This window comes from Megascapheus bottae, chromosome 17 (genome assembly GCF_031878675.1).
Source record: "Megascapheus bottae isolate mThoBot1 chromosome 17, mThoBot2.hap1, whole genome shotgun sequence".
In the NCBI taxonomy this organism is placed as follows: Eukaryota; Metazoa; Chordata; class Mammalia; order Rodentia; family Geomyidae; genus Megascapheus; species Megascapheus bottae.
This window is the reverse complement of record NC_143525.1, coordinates 36,150,293-36,161,809: the sequence shown is the minus strand read 5'-3', so window position 1 is coordinate 36,161,809 and position 11,517 is coordinate 36,150,293. Positions and strand designations below refer to the sequence as shown.

At 48.3% G+C, this 11,517-nt stretch overlaps 1 protein-coding gene and 1 pseudogene across 1 annotated transcript; one reads left to right on the top strand and one right to left on the bottom strand.

Annotated features, from left to right (window-relative positions):
- The first annotated feature begins 398 nt into the window (after positions 1 to 398).
- LOC150051810 (small ribosomal subunit protein eS6 pseudogene) lies at positions 399 to 1,137 on the top strand (annotated as a pseudogene).
- Positions 1,138 to 5,218: 4,081 nt separating this feature from the next.
- Positions 5,219 to 11,322, bottom strand: Tubg1 (tubulin gamma 1). Its single transcript, XM_090350922.1, has 11 exons — positions 11,192 to 11,322; positions 10,750 to 10,862; positions 10,393 to 10,560; positions 8,308 to 8,376; positions 7,661 to 7,740; positions 7,090 to 7,216; positions 6,818 to 6,904; positions 6,559 to 6,708; positions 6,009 to 6,161; positions 5,764 to 5,925; positions 5,219 to 5,606 (listed from the first exon to the last, which is right to left on the bottom strand). Exons 1-11 carry the CDS (start codon positions 11,238 to 11,240, stop codon positions 5,409 to 5,411), a joined length of 1,356 nt encoding a protein of 451 aa, XP_090207048.1. The 5' UTR covers positions 11,241 to 11,322; the 3' UTR covers positions 5,219 to 5,408.
- Positions 11,323 to 11,517: the final 195 nt, after the last annotated feature.

The following is an 11,517-nucleotide window of genomic DNA, read 5'->3' as shown; positions in this document are numbered from 1 at the left end:
CACACATTTGTTTATGTGGCAAGCCTAGTATTTTCTTTTTCTTTCTTCCTTCCTTTTTTTTTGCCAGTCTTAAGGCTTGAACTCAGAGCCTGGGCACTGTCCTTGGACACTTTTTGCTCAAGGCTAGCGCTCTGCTACTTGAGTCACAGCATCACTTCTGGCTTTTTCTGCGTATGTGGTACCAAGGAATCAAACCCAGGGCTTCGTGCATGCTAGGCTAACACTCTACCAGTAGGCTATGCTCCAGGCCCAAGCCTAGTACTTTCTTAGAAAAGGAAAAATGAGAGAAACACGCACACACAACACTGATAGCTACACCTGTAATCCTAACTTCTCAGGAGACTGAGATATAAATATCAAGGAGATTAAAAGTCAGCCTGAGGAGCAGCTGCTTCAACATGAAGCTGAACATCTCCTTCCCAGCCACTGGCTGTCGGAAACCCATCAAAGTGGACGATGAACGCAAACTCCGTACTGTCTATGAGAAGCGTATGGCCACAGAGGTTGTCGCTGATGCTCTGGGTGAAGAATGAAGGGCTATGTGATCCGAATCAGTGGTGGGAACGACAAACAAGGTTTTCCCATGAAGCAAGGTGTCTTGACTCATGGTCGAGTTCGCTTGCTACTGAGCACAGGGCATTCCTGTTACAGACCAAGAACTGGAGCGAGAAAGCGTAAATCTGTTCGGCGTTGCATTGTGGATGCCAATCTGAGTGCTCTCAACTTGGTTATTGTTAAAAAAAAGGACAAAAAGATATCCCTGGACTGACAGATACCACTGTACCTGCCGTCTGGGAGCCAAAAGGGCTAGCAGAATTCGCAAACTTTTCAATCTCTGAAAGAAGATTGATGTCCGCCAAATGTTGTTCGAAAATCATTGAACAAAGAAGGTAAAAAACCCAGGATTCAGCGTCTTGTTACTCCACGTGTCCTGCAACACAAACACTGCCACATTGCTCTGAAGAAACAACATACCAAGAAGAACAAGGAGGAGGCTGCAGAATATGCTAAGCTTTTGGCTAAGAGAATGAAGGAAGCTAAAGAGAAACGTCAGGAACAGATTGCCAAGAGGTGAAGGCTGTCTTCTCTGAGAGCCCCACTTTTTCTCCTTCCAAGTCTGAGTCCAGTCAAAAATAAGTCTTTAAGAATAATGAATAAATAAGACTTTTAATTGTCAAAAAAAGTCAGCCTGAGCGGAAAAGTCCATAGATATCTCTCTCTCTTTCTCTCTCTCCCCGCCCCTCCGCGTGTATGTGTGTATGTGTGTGTGTGTGTGTGTGTGTGTGTGTGTGCCAGTACTAAGGCTTGGACTCAATCTGGGTACTGTTATTTAGCTTTTACTTAGCTCTACTTCTGGCTTTTTGTTGGTTAATTGTACATAAAAGTCTCACAGACTTTGCTGCCCAAGCTGTCTTTAAATGGCATTCCTTAGCTTTCAGCCTTCTGAGTATCTAAGACTACAGGTATAAGCCACCAGTGTCTAGCTCGTGGGAGACCTTTATCTCCAACGAACTAGCAAACAGCCAAAAGTGGACATGTGGCTCAAATGGTACAGCCCTAGCATTAACTGAAAAAGCTAAGGGCCAGGAGCATGGCCTAGTGGTAGCCTGCCTGCCTAGCATGCTCAAAGCCCTGGGTTCCATTCCTCCCTATCAAATACACAGAAAAGGCTGGAAGTGGTGCTGTGGCTCAAGTGGTAAAGTGCTAGCCTTGAGACAACCCAAGAAGAGTGCTCAGGCCCTGAGTTCAAGGCCCAGGACTGGCAAAAAAAAAAAAATAGCTAAACAAAAGCAAGAGATTCTGAATTCAAGCCCCAGTATCAGATATCCCTCCTCTCCTCTCTCTCCCTCTCCCCCTCCCCGCTCTAATCATAATGTGTACGTGATGGATTGGTAATGAGAATGTTGATTTAAAATGTTTGTTACCGGCCTGGGTTCGATTCCTTGGTGCCACATACATAGAAAAAAGCCGGAAGTGGTGCTGAGGCTCAAGTGGTAGAGTGCTAGCCTTGAGAAAATCCAAGGACAGTGCTCAGGCCCTGAGCTCAAGCCCAGTACTGAAAAAAAAAATGTTTGTTACCTCTCTAGGGTAACCTTTCCTACTGAAGACATTGGAGAGAGAGGAATAGGCAGGAGGGAAGTCCTGGAGGGAAGAATTAGTGGAGGAAATATTGTATGTTGGATTTTAATTGACTCTCCAGATTGAAAACCTAGAATTTTTGTGACTGGTAGAGACCACAGATGACAAGCACCAGACTGATTCTCCATGCATTGTCCAGGGTTGGCCTTTCTACATGTGTGCTTGACACTTTTTTTTTGCCAGTCCTAGAGCTTGAACTCAGGGCCTGAACACAGTCTCTGAGCTGTGCTCAAGGTTAGTGCTCTACCACTTGAGCCACAGCACCACTTCCAGCTTTTTCCGTGTATATAGTACCAAGGAATTGAACCCAGGGCTTTGTACATGCTAGGCAAGCAGTCTACCACCAGGCCACACTCATGGCCCTGCTACCTTTTTTTTCCTTTTTGTCTTATCTGTTTCTAAAGCTATAGTCCCTAAATTTCAGATTCATTTACAAATGCTTATTGGGAGTATGTACTCCCTGCTCTAGATTTCTGTCTCGTGTATGTTCTAAGGCCCTTTTCTTATATTTCTTTAGTCCAAAAGCAGTCTCTGATCCAGACTTGGGTATTGTTTAACCACAGCAATCTGGGCCTCTCACAGTGGTACTTCTGTGGCTTGCAGTCTTTCCAAACCACAAGGACTTCTCACTACCAGCACCACCTGCTGTCCTGATTCCCAGAGGCCTCCCTCCCTTTCCACCTGGCCTCTGAGCTGCCCTCTGGTTGACATAATTTGGGGTTTGCCACTGGCCAAGAACAGGGAGAGGCTGCCCTGGTGTGGGTGATAGGTGATCTGGAAATAGCCTTGGGGGAGGGACCTGGCCCGAGGCTGGTGTCTCTGCTTAAGATTTCAGCAGTCAGAACAAGGAGGCATTTTGACTGAGTCCCTTCTTCCTTTCTTCATTCTTCCTTTATTTAGGCAGTCCTGGGGCTTGAATTCAGGACTTGGGCACTGTCCTTGGGCTTTCTCTAGGCTAGAACTCTACCACTTGAGCCACAGCACCACTTCTGGCTTTTTCTGTGTATGTGGTACCAGGGACACTCTATCACTAGGCCACACTCTCAGCCTCTTCGTCCTTCTTTTTTTGTCAGCCATAGGGCTTGAACTCAGAGCCTGTCCCTGAGCTTTTTGCTCAAGGCTAGCATTCTGCCACTTTGAGTCACAGCACTACCACTTTAGTTTTTCTGGTGGTTAATTGGAGATAACAGTCTCATGAACTTTCCTACCTAGGCTGGCTTCCAACTGCGTTCCTCAGATCTCAACCTCCTGAGTAGCTAGGATTACAGGTATGAGCCACCCACCAGTGCCCGGCTCAGACACCATCTTATCATCATTCTGCATTATTTGTGAGTAACATATTTAATTGGATCCTACAAAGTAGGGCTCTTGGGGTTGCTTGTGGCCCAGAGGTGGGCCACATAAAGTAGCCTGGCTACATTGGCTCAGGATCCCCACTCAGCAAAGGCACTTATGCAGATGCCCTAAAAGCTAAGCATTAAGGAGCCAGCAAAGGAGAGGGCGGAAGTGAAGCACCAGGGACGCAAGAGGCAGAGCTGAGCAGGGACCAGGTACACACTGGTTCTCACTGAAGCCATCCTCCCCCCCCCTTAGAGAACAGGCAGCTGGCTAACACTGACCAGGCTCTGAGTCAGCTCCCTGCAGAGCCTGGCAAAGGATAGTGACAGACAAGCTGCTTTGACTGTGGTGGTGACAAGCTTGCGAACTCCTTGTCACCACAATGCAACCCAGAGCCTGACTTTTGACTGCCTGATGTTTTGCCAATTAGTCCTGCAAGGGTCTCCTCAATCTGTCAGGGACGGGCCTGAATATTGCTCCCCATTTATAGGCAGAGCTTTATTAAGGATAAATAGGTTTACCGTCCCCAGATCAATCATGAGCAAATACGATGATTATTTTTTTTGTAGTGATGAGTATTAAATTCAAGAGCTTCATACATACTAGAAGTGCTCTGCCACTGAAATATATTCCCAGCCCAGCAAATATTGGTCTCAGATAGCCCGAGGGCAAGCACAGGTCACCAACTAACTACTCTGTCCTGGTTCAGGAACCATTTGCAGGGCAGCGTGAAGCCTGTGAAACTAATATTCCTCATTTCAGGGATTGAACTTGCTGTCCCCACAAGCATTTGAGGTCCCCATGTCCTCTGACTATGACTATTCTAGAAGACCCCAGAAATGAGGTAATTCTACACTAGGTTATAAAATATACAAAGTAGCACAACACAATGATTAGAAATACAGATGCCAGTCTGTAAGACCAGTTTGAACATTGCCATTTACTAGCTGAGTGACTTTGGGAAATTAAAAGCCTGGCTGGCTCTGAGTTTAAACCCCAGTACCAACACAAAGACAAACAAAATGAAAAATTTAACCACCACTTTGGTAGACTGTCATGAAGATTAAACAAAATAACCTGCTTGTAGTACATGTTCACTATCCTACATACTTACCTTTAGGGTATAAAAGAGCCTAATAGGGCCTCAACAATCCACCACAGTCTAAGCAGAATCTCTGCCATTTTGATCCTGAAGATATAAGCAATACTTCCTTGAAATCTCCTACCAGAAGGGCAAGGGACTGGCCCTTTGAATAACTAGAGACCATCTGAGAGTGGAATTATGGAAATTAGCATTGAGCCTGCTTTGAACTTGGTGTTAATTTGATTGTCCTAGAATCCAGCTGTTTGAAAACGTGGTTTTCTCCAGCACTGGCTCTCCACCACTACCCTGTTGGCCAGAAGCTGAAAAGTAGTCAGGCTGACATGTTTGCTTAGGACCTACTGGTAGAGTAGTGACTCTAGTTTTTTCCTTGTAATGATCAACTGAACAATCTGATGTGGGAACATAAAACTGGTGGGATGCTTTACCTGCTATAGAAGAAGGGACCTGGGGCCAGAGGAAGTCAAGAGAGAACATTGAATCTGTGGGGCTTCTCATTCTGGAAGGGAATTTCACGTGGCGCACACCCCATCTGTGTGTCCCCATCTGTTGGCTCAGAGATGAAGATGCAGGGAGGGGAAAAAAACAGGCATCTTCCCTTCCCCAGCTCTGAAACTTTCAAAGGCACCAATGACTTGATTTAGGTTCCAGTGCTTTATTAAAGATAAATACTCTTGTTAAGAGAAGTAAAGGGTTCCCAGGCCAACAGAGAGTGCCATGTGTATGTATGAGAGATCTGTGAGCTTGCTGATCTGTGCTCTGAGGGGTGGTCAGTCATGTCTGGCCTGGGCAACCAGTAAGGCAGATGAGGGTTTCTGTCGTGGGGAACTCACTGCTCCTGGGTGCCCCAGGAGATGTAGTCTGGCCTCGTGGCTGCATGGTACTCATCGATCAGCTGCTGGACGATCTCTCTGGACGTGTCCATCTCGTCAAAGTTGTCCTTGAAGATGTCCTCCTTGCGGAACTGCTCCATGAAGGCCTCCCGTTTCCGCAGCTTGTCAAACTGGCGACAGGTCCGCTCAAAGAGCTTGGGGCATGCAGAAAGCAGGCATCACAAACAAACCCAGCGGCACCAGGGCCCTTATAGCCAGGGAACCATGTCTGAGTCCTCCCCACAGCCAGGCACCAGAAGCAGAGGCAATGGGGAAAATAACCTGGAGAAAAAGGCGCAAACTGACACTCACCGAAGAGATACTGGTGTGGTTGGCCATCATTAGCCCACTGACCCGGTGAGCTGAGGGCAGGTAGGGAGACTTCCTTGACAGTGCCACCTGGATGCTGGCTGGGCCCCAGGGGATGAAGTTGGCCAGCTTCCGCTCCCGGATCCTCTGCAGGCTCTTGTGAACCTAGGGTGGGCACAGAGCAGTGGGTGGTGGCTGACTCTCCTCTATCCTGTGGTCCAGTTGCGGGGTGAAGGGGCCTCATCTACCTGGGTGGGGTCCACCTCTCCCTGGATGATGTTGAGGATGGCGATGTAGCAGTGGTTGGTCTGGCGGTCCCGGCCTGTGGACACCATCACATTCTTGGGCTGTAGCAGCCGACGCATGACATCCAGGACCGTGGTCTTCCTCACACTGGCCACCTGATGGGAGAAGGGGTCACAGGCCAGTACTCAGGGTGTAGTCCCCAGAGATGCACTAGGAGAGGACAGTAGACAGTTCCTGTCACCATCAGACATGGGGTAGGATGTAGGATAGTCCCTCCAAGGATGTCACTAGCTCAGGTCCCAGGGTCTCTGCCGTAGCAAGGCCTAGGTTATCAGCCTCTCTCAGCTCGGCAAACTTGAACCATTGTGAGGGAGCAGAAGCTCACCCTCATCAGCAGGAGCCACAGACAGAGACAAGGCAGCAAGCAGTCCCTGAGCATGCGGGCCTCTGGGGCCTGCAAAGGACTCCTGGGGTAGAGGGGAAGAGAGAAAGGCAGGGGCAGGACCTGCTGGGCCCAAGGCCACCGTGACCTTGGACACCAAAAGCTCTTACTGACTGGTCCGTGGTGAGGGGGGTGTAGCCCGTCATGAGGAAGTGGAGCCGTGGCGTGGGAATGAGCGAGGCAATGAGGCCAATGAGGTCGTTGTTCATGTAGCCAGGGTAGCGCAGGGTGGTGGTGCTGGCCGACATGATGGTGGATACCTGGGAACAAGGATTCCATGTCTTAGGCCTTGCAAGGCCTGCATGGGACTGACCTCTCTCACGGCCGCTCCAGGAAGGACTTCAGAGGACTCCCGCAAAGGGCGCTTACCAGCTGGTTGATCTGGGAGAAGGATGGGTTCTGGATGTGCAGGCGGTCTGTGGCGATCAGGTTCAGGGCTGTGTTGTCCAGTACCACCTGCGAGGAGACAAGAGGTTTCTACATTCAAGACCATCAGCAGCTCTGAAGTCTGGAACCTCCTGGCCCAAAATCCCATCCAATAGAAACGTACCCAATCCTAGGGCACAGACTAGGGCTCAAATGGGCGTTATGAATGCATGGACATGGTTAGACAGGGGTGGTGGCTGGAGCCCAGGACTCACCACACAGTCTGCGTTCTGGGTCAGTCTCTTGAGTGTGAGGAGTGAGTTGTAGGGCTGGACTACGACATCGCTCATCTCATCCTGATTGGGAAACACTGAGTAGGTCTGCACCAGCTTCTTAGGGTATCTGGTGGGGGTTGGCAAAGGAAGAGGGTCATGACTGGAGATGTGGCGGATATTAAGCTTCTCAACTCTTCTGGGAGCTGCTTAATCTGATTGAGGTAATTTAAGTGAAGTGAAAAGATCAGCAGGAAAGGAAGACATGACTTTTGAAAGTCTGTAGCCCCAAAGCAGGAAGGAAAAGAGATACACCACAGAATCTATGGTTCCAATTGCAAACCTGCCCTTAATCCTGAGACCTTCAAGGAAGGCCCAGATTCCAGGCTCATTCACTGAGAGTATGACTGGGTTTCTTCATTCTAACTTTGCTTTCCTCGCTCTAGGAGGGAACAGAAGGGCTCTTTTCCAATTCCAATAAACCGGAAGAAGGAATGTCAGTTGGGCCTCATAGTCACTGAGGAAACCAACTTGAAGACCCTGTCTCTTTCTGGGCTCCCAAACACAGGCTTACCTGTCATTCAACCGCTCTAAAAGATAGGAGCCCAGGCCAGAACCTGTTCCCCCAGCAATGGAGTGACACAGCACAAAGCCCTGAAGAGGAAAAGGACAGTCGGTGTCTACATAACTAGTGATAGGATTTAACCTTAAGTTGATGTTATGTCATAATGATTAGCACTCAAGTGCTTGTTAGGTACTTTTGGTGGCAGGATTCTAAATAGACCCGTCCCACAATTTCTTAAGAGTCCAGTCTTCCTGAGCCCTTCCTTCCCTTCTTACAGATAGTTTAGGAGACCCAGCCTTGTCTTCAGCAAGATACAGTGGTTTTTGTCCAATGCAAAGAACAAATGGCTGGGTCTTGTCTAACAGATCTTTTCCAAAAGTGCTTCCAAACCCGGTGGCTTCCTGTAATCCTAGCTACTCAGGAGCCTGAGATCTGAGGACCACAGTTCAAAGCTAGTCCCCATGAGACTCTTACCTCCAATAAACTACTCAAAAACAAAACAAAACCAAAAACAGAAGTGGAGCTGTGGATCAAAGTGCTAAAGTACAAAAGAGCTCAGAGCTAGCATCCAGGACCTGAGTTTAAGCCCCACAACTGACAAAGTGCTTCCAGCCCTTCTCTATGTCAAATTCTACCAGCATTCCTGACACACTCACCTCTAAACTGTCACTACCATCTGCTTCCCGATCTATGATGTCAAAAATATCCTCATGGATCTTCTCTCCCTGTACAGGAGGGTCCGAATGGAACAAGGTCACGTAACAAGGAATGACTTCAGAATAGCCACCTTGATTCTCTCCATAGCACCTTAAGTCTTTTTATTGAGCATGACTGCCTTGCAGTCTATCCCCACTGAGTAGTGGCAAAATTATAGGAGTTACAAGAAATTTATACCGGGACAGCCTTGATATCTATGTGAACCATTTATATCTTAGCTCTATTTCTTTTCACTTTGAAATTATGGGGATTGAGCCCAAAGTCTTTCATATAGTCTACTGCTGCACTGTAGGTATATCGTATAGCTGATTAATTCTGGGCAGATTAATCCTTCTCTGCTTTAGTTTCCTGATCTAACAGAGGTTGTAATATAGGACCTTAACTAAAATGTTGGGGCTCATTATATTTTTGAACTCAAAATTTCAGATTTCACAAAGGCAATTTGTTACCTATAATGCATAGTAAAGAAAAGAAATTCAAGCCAGGGGGCTAGGAGTTTGCCCTAGAGGTACAATGCTTGCCTAGCATGCATGAAGACCCAAGTTCAATTCCTCAGTACCACATACACAGAAAAAAGCTGGAAGTGGTGCTGTGGCTCAAGTGGTAGAGCAGTAGCTTTGAGAAAAGTCCAAGGACAGTGCTCAGGCCCTGAGTTCAAGCCCCAGGACTGGCAAAAAAAAAAAAAAGAAATTCAAGCGGGAGCAGTGGCTCACACCTATAATCCTAGCTACTAAGAAGGCTGAGATCTGAGGGTCAAGGTTCAAAGCCAGCCTGGGCACAAAAGGACCCAGACTCTTAGCTTCAATTAACCTTAAGAAAATGGCAAGTGGGGGGTGGAGGGGGGAGGGCAATGGGTACCAAGACATGTGAAAGGGTATCAATGTATGTGAATTAATGCACCTTCTATCTGGCAAATATCATGTAACCCTTTTATTAATTACAATAATAAAAAAAAGAAATAGACACCAAAAAAAAAAGAAAATGGGAAGTGGGGCTTGACTCAAGGGTAGGAAGGCAGCCTTGAGCTGAAGAGCTCATGGACAACGCCCAGGCCTAGTTCAAGTCCCTTAAGAAAAAAAAAGAAAAGAAATTCATGGGAAGCTGTGTTACATTAATCAAATAGAATAATATTTCTGCTATGATAGGCATGAGTAATGGGTAATGATAGAATTCTATAAAACAGGGGTCGGGAGTTTGGCCTAGTGGTAGAGTGCTTGCCTAGCATGCATGAAGACTCTGATTCGATTCCTTGGTAGGTACCACATACATAGAAAAAAGCTGGAAGTGGTACTATGGCTCAAGTGGTAGAGCTCCAGTCTTGAGAAAGCACAATGACAGTGCTCAGGCTCTGAGATCAACTGGCCAAAAAAAAAAAAAAGAAAGAAAAAGAAAAAAACAATTATATAAAACAGCTCACCTACACTGAAATTTGGCTTTATGCCTTTTGACTGCAGAGCTTCTTGGATTTTGAAGGCACACATAGATCATAGGCCTCTAGTCCTTACCTCTAAGGATGTTGGAAAGTATAAACAAGATAATATAGCATGGGGCCGGGAGTTTGGCCTAGTGGTTAAAGTGCTTGCCTAGCATGCATGAAGACCCGGGTTCAATTCCTCGGTACCACATACATAGAAAAAAGCCAGAAGTGATGCTGAGGCTCAAGTGGTAGAGCTCTAGCCTTGAGAAAGTCCAAGGACAGTGCTCAGGCCCTGAGCTCAAGCCCAGGACTGGCAAAAAAAAAAAAAAAAAGAAGAAGATAATATAGCCTTTAGAATGGCTTGAACACTGAACGTTGTCGGTTGCTTCTTTCTTTTTCTTTGACTATCACAGGCTGATCTTGAACTCATCATGCTCCTGCCAGATATGGCTTTATTATAGGAAGTTAACACTACACAGTCAGCTCTGCAGCTACGTGTCTGTTTTTAGCACTTGTACTTCTGACCTGCTTTCATCTCCCTCTAGCAAGTGTTAAGGCCGGTCCCTGCACAAGGAGTTGGGGACCATGCAAGGGAATCGCAAATGACCTGGGAGAATCCACTGGCCCAATTGTTGCCAGCTCCTCCTCCATGCTCTGACAAGTAGATGTTCTCTGGGTTGTACAGCTTGGCATAGGAGGAGTTGAGGATGGAGTGGATCACTCGAGGCTCCAGGTCCAGCAGCACAGCGCGGGGGATGTAGTGTTCATCATCTGCCTATCAAAGAGGAGACCAAGAGGGAACCAGGTCAGCTAAGGGGGGGTCCTCCCCCCATCAGGTTCCTGCTGCCTCTCCCGCCTCACACCAGCAACCCTGACCTCCCCCTGCCCAATGGGTTTCCCAGTACCAGGCCTCTGGGCTTCCTTTCAGTCTCCCTGCTAGCCCTGGCCTAGTTGCTGGGGGCACCTGGTAAAAAAAGACATCCTTGCGGTCGGTGCCCTCGGTGGCGAACTCCTCCACGATGCCCTCCGGGCTGATACCATGCTCTGCGCACAGTTGTTTCCAGAACTCGAACCCAACTGGGGAGAAGGGATGGACAGGAGAGAAATACGATATCTGGGTTTGGACAGGGTTCAAATTAGCAGCTATGGGACTGAACGCCTCGGCCCAAGGAGAAGAAGCCTAGCCTCCGATCCCGCCAGCATTTTGAGGAGAGGAGTGTACAGCGGCGACAGGACAGAGGTGTGACCCCTTGGAAGTAGGACAACGGGACCCTGAGGCAGGGATGTCCCTCCCGCCTTCCGGAGAACGACGACTCAGGGCATGGCAGATGGAACCTAGGATTGCACAGAAAGGTGCGAATGGAGCTAAGGAACCTGGCTAGAGGAGGGCCCGGAGGTTCGCTCACTTTGATTGCCGCACTGGCCCAACTGCAGGGTGATGATTTCCCTCGGCATCGCTCCTTGGCTACCAGCGCCGCAGCCGCTCCCGCCAGGAACGCCGCGACTCGCCTATCCGCCGGCCACAAGACGCAGGCGCACGGTCGCTAGTCCCGCCCACCAACTTCCTTCGCACCAATGAGAGCTGAGCTCTGCAGAGGGCAAGTGCCCTTATTTGTTTGGCTTCCGGCGCGTGAAGTACGCATGCGCCCATCCGTTCCGCGCAAAGAGAAGCGTTTTGACGTAGCCCGCTCCGCCTTCTAAGGGACGAGCTCGTGCGCAGGCGCACACGTCG